The sequence below is a fragment of the Aureococcus anophagefferens genome, assembly GCF_000186865.1.
Source record: "Aureococcus anophagefferens unplaced genomic scaffold AURANscaffold_20, whole genome shotgun sequence".
Lineage (NCBI taxonomy): Eukaryota > Pelagophyceae > Pelagomonadales > Pelagomonadaceae > Aureococcus > Aureococcus anophagefferens.
Genome location: NW_008705580.1, coordinates 353,995 through 357,724, shown reverse-complemented (window position 1 = coordinate 357,724; position 3,730 = coordinate 353,995). Strand labels below are relative to the sequence as shown.

The window sequence follows — 3,730 nt, the reverse complement described above, 5'->3', positions numbered from 1 at the left end:
GGGGGGGGGGGGGGGGTGCCATAGATGGGCATAGCTCGACCTGGGCGAGCGCCTCGAAGTAGCAAAATTGCTCGTGTTGCGACGCGCGCGGCACGCCACCTCGGCCACGCCCCGCCCTCTGGTGCCGCCTAGGCCGGGAGGACCTCGGGTACCGTACGGGCTGTCGAGCTATAAGCGGCCGCGAACGAAGGTTTCGACGTTGCCGCATATCGCTGTTTCGCGGAGGTCGGAGACGGGCGCGGCGCTTGCCGGCATCGCTCGTACTACTTCGGCCCGCGGACACGCTTTTCTCGGCCGCGGCGCCGAGCGTGAACCACGGGATAACGCCCCCAATCGAGCTTGATGGCGAGCTTATCGACCCATGACCGCGTGGCACCTGCAGCGCGCTCGGGGGCGCGTGGTTCAGCGACCCGCCGGGCGAGTTCGCAAGCGGCCCGCAGCAGGCGGCTCTGGTTCAGGCCTAACTAGGTAGCTAATCGTGTAGTTGCGACCCGCCGCGGCACTTTTGAGGCGCCGCGGTGGTAGTTCTCTCGCAATGTCAAGAGTCAAGTAAAAATGAGCTATTTTGAGCCCCTGGAGGCGCTCCAAGGCGCTCTCTGCCGCGGTCCAGCCGCTCGCGGCGGCGATCGGGACCGTCGATGGACGGGCAGGTCGCACAAACCTCGACCGAGGCCCGGACGCGCTCGCAACAGGCCGCGGAGACCATCGCCGCTTCTCCGAGACAAGCGCTTCCGGCGACCGTCGGGCACCTTGTGGGCGTCGGAGGCGGTGTAGATCGCCGTGCAGAAGCTCTATGATGTCGAACCGGCCGGCGGAACACAGCGACGGTGATCGGTCGACGCGAAACGCTGCGTTTGGTGCCGAATCATACGGTTCCCCGCACGACGGCCCGGGTGCGGCCCAGGTATAGAAGGATAGGAACCTGCCGTGCAAGGGGAAATAAGGGCGGTAAGGCAGATACAGGAGAATTCCCCTCCTGAGTGCCCCACTATCACGCGACGTCACACTATGGAGACGACACTGCCCTGTCCCCGAATGTGGACATCAACGTTTATCGTTACCCTAGTTGGGGGTATCTCTCCCTACATAGACCCGCCGAGATAATATACGGAGTACGCCCGGGCTACCCCCACTTATGTGCCCCAGAGGACGTGGCTACGCCCCTTTCGCGTGTGCTAGGGTTGTATTCCAACATGAATTGCAATAGCAGCGACCGCGATAGCCCACTTTTGCGGGCGCAGCTCGCGGCGGTCGCTGCATGGCTTTGTTCCGCAAGGCCCACGGAACCTCCGCCTGCAGCTGGAATGACGCTTGGATGGCGCGTTTCGTGGTGCAGTTTTTGTTGTTTGCTTCAGCGTTGACCAGTCGCCTTCGCCACCGTCGTCCGGGTAGCCAAGTCCAACAGTCTCGTTTAGTGAACTATCATGCATGACCGAAGCTAGGGTGCGGCATGTCCCATGAGACAACTCGCAGTCCCGTAGCAGCCTGCCGTAGCCACCTCCCGTGGCCATCTCCCTACAATCACACAAAATCTCCCGACCAGGAGTGCATGATCCGAGCTAGCCACCTTTGAATATCACGCTGTCGACAGTTCTAGCAAAGCAGGCCCTTGGAACTTTACGGAAGCCATTCAAAGGGCGCTGGTGGCTCTGACTCATCTATGTTGTCGGTGTGCTTTGAGATTTCATCAAAATGTGTGATATCCTGAGGTTCTCCGGGCTGTTGATCAAGGAGAATTATGATCCCGCAGGGCTTTATTGAGCTAGAAACTGGGATATATCGCTGCTTTAAATCAAATTGGCAGCTGTGAATTTGCACAGGTGTTAGACGTGAGGGATTCGACAATTCACAGGACACAGCACCAACGCCGCGTGTGCCTACTTGGATTGAGTCTACCCTGACGTCAGGAGCCTCCTTGACATCGGCAGTTTTCCCTTGCACCTTTGTCCTGTCCCGGACCTTTTGCTTCCGCGTGGTTGAAAGTATGGCAGTCGCAACTCTTTCTCTCTTCACTTCTTTTTTCTCTTTCATGCGCGAGGGATACGCAAATAAATCAGGAGGGGCCGAACAGATAACAGAGAAGCACTTAGGCATCTCAAAGTCCGAATTCAGGCCAACAAGCATAGTGGGTGCGAGTGCCAAGGAGAAAAAATGAAACATAGGATACCAGTACCAGCTTTGCGCCCATAAGACGAGGCCAGCGCACGCACCTCTCTTAAGAAATCCGCCAGAAGATTGCAGCGAAATGGCACAGTTCCGACCACCGGCATCCAGTATCCCTGCAGCCATAATCGCACCTATCTTCGTGAGCGTCGAAGGATACTTGTCTTTGACTAAATTTGCAATTCGCTCGCGGAAACTAGCAAGGGTTTGCACTCGAGCATGTGATTGTTGCATGAGGACAAGTGCCGTTGCCATCAGTGCTCCTTGCCTAACAAAATCTATGGGATCTGTGATTATAGGTTCCAATAAAGATAGCGCGTCGTGATCGCCTGAAGCAGGATGAGAAAATCCAATAGCCATGCAGGCACCATAGCGGACGTGGGGATTGAAGCTCTCAAGTAAAAGTCCCACCAGAGCAAGAATCTTTTTGGGGGTGCGAAATAGAACCAGCCCTAGACAGGTGACTGCTGCGCGTCTAACATCATCTGAGACGTCCGACACGGCGACATGCAGGAGGCGTTTCACAGCGTTGTTGTTACCCGTGCCTGCATATGCGAGGCCAATGGCATGCATGCCCCCATACCGAATTATAGCGTCTCTATCACGACAGAGTAATTGAATGGTGGGTTCGGCCGCGCTCTCTTTTCCAAGGACAATAAGACCGATAGCTAGGGCTACACCCCGAATGATCTTTTCGTGTGCAGTCTCGTGAGCGTACGCGTATAGTTCAGAAATTGCGTTTTGTGATGTATTTGTATCGCCACCATGTCCAAGCATGACAAGACCCATACCGTATGCAGCGGCTTCACCCGCAACAGCAGAATCAAAGTAAAGAACGGTTTTCAATTCTTCGTAATACTCTGCACCTCCGGTTGACATTGCAGCCAATCCCAATCCTAAGCAAGCTCCGTGCTGCAGCGGCTCAGAACTACCTGAATTGTGCAAGGCATTTTTTAGGTATGTAATTGCAGCAGACTCGCCCAACTTGGCTTTATTTGCGTGAATCAAGCCAAGTGCAAAAAGAGCACCACCTTCAGAAAATGGAGAACTAGATAGGGGAGCTTGTGGCAGGTAAGGCTCGAGGATGCGAACCGACTCTTTTACATGCCCCTTGTGAATAACTCCAATAGATGAGGTGGCTATAAACTTTGCCCAGTTTGATGCCTTACCCATCCATTCAAGGTTGGCACGTAAAAATGAAGTGTCCTTGGTTCCGGCATTTGCGTAACTGTGCGCAATTACGGCTGCATTGTGCAACACAGAATTGCGAATTCCATCGATAGAGTCTTTAATTGTTCGGAAAATAAGCAAATCTGTCTGAGAGTTGTTATGCAAGAAGTCCAGACTAATCTTAGAAGCCAACCCCTCAAAATCCAATATATAGATTAAATTGGAAATATAATCTTTGTCGAAATGAACCAACTCGTCGGTAGAGGCGTGTTTTATCTTCATTAATACATTATAGGTGAATCTCTGATTCTCTGATTCAGTAATCATAAATGCAAGTTGGTAACCAAGTAATTTGTTGCGGTATTCATTCCCAATCGCAAGTCGAAATAACAACGCC

At 53.6% G+C, this 3,730-nt stretch overlaps 1 protein-coding gene across 1 annotated transcript in view; it reads right to left on the bottom strand.

Annotated features, from left to right (window-relative positions):
• Positions 1-1,114: 1,114 nt before the first annotated feature.
• Positions 1,115-3,730, bottom strand: part of AURANDRAFT_54482 (hypothetical protein) — a gene marked incomplete at both ends in the record, with an annotated part of 3,451 nt that continues 835 nt past the window's right edge. Inside the window, one exon of the mRNA XM_009041287.1 lies at positions 1,115-3,634. Within this exon, the coding sequence (XP_009039535.1) occupies positions 1,618-3,634 (2,017 nt within the window). The remainder of the gene's footprint in view (positions 3,635-3,730) is intronic.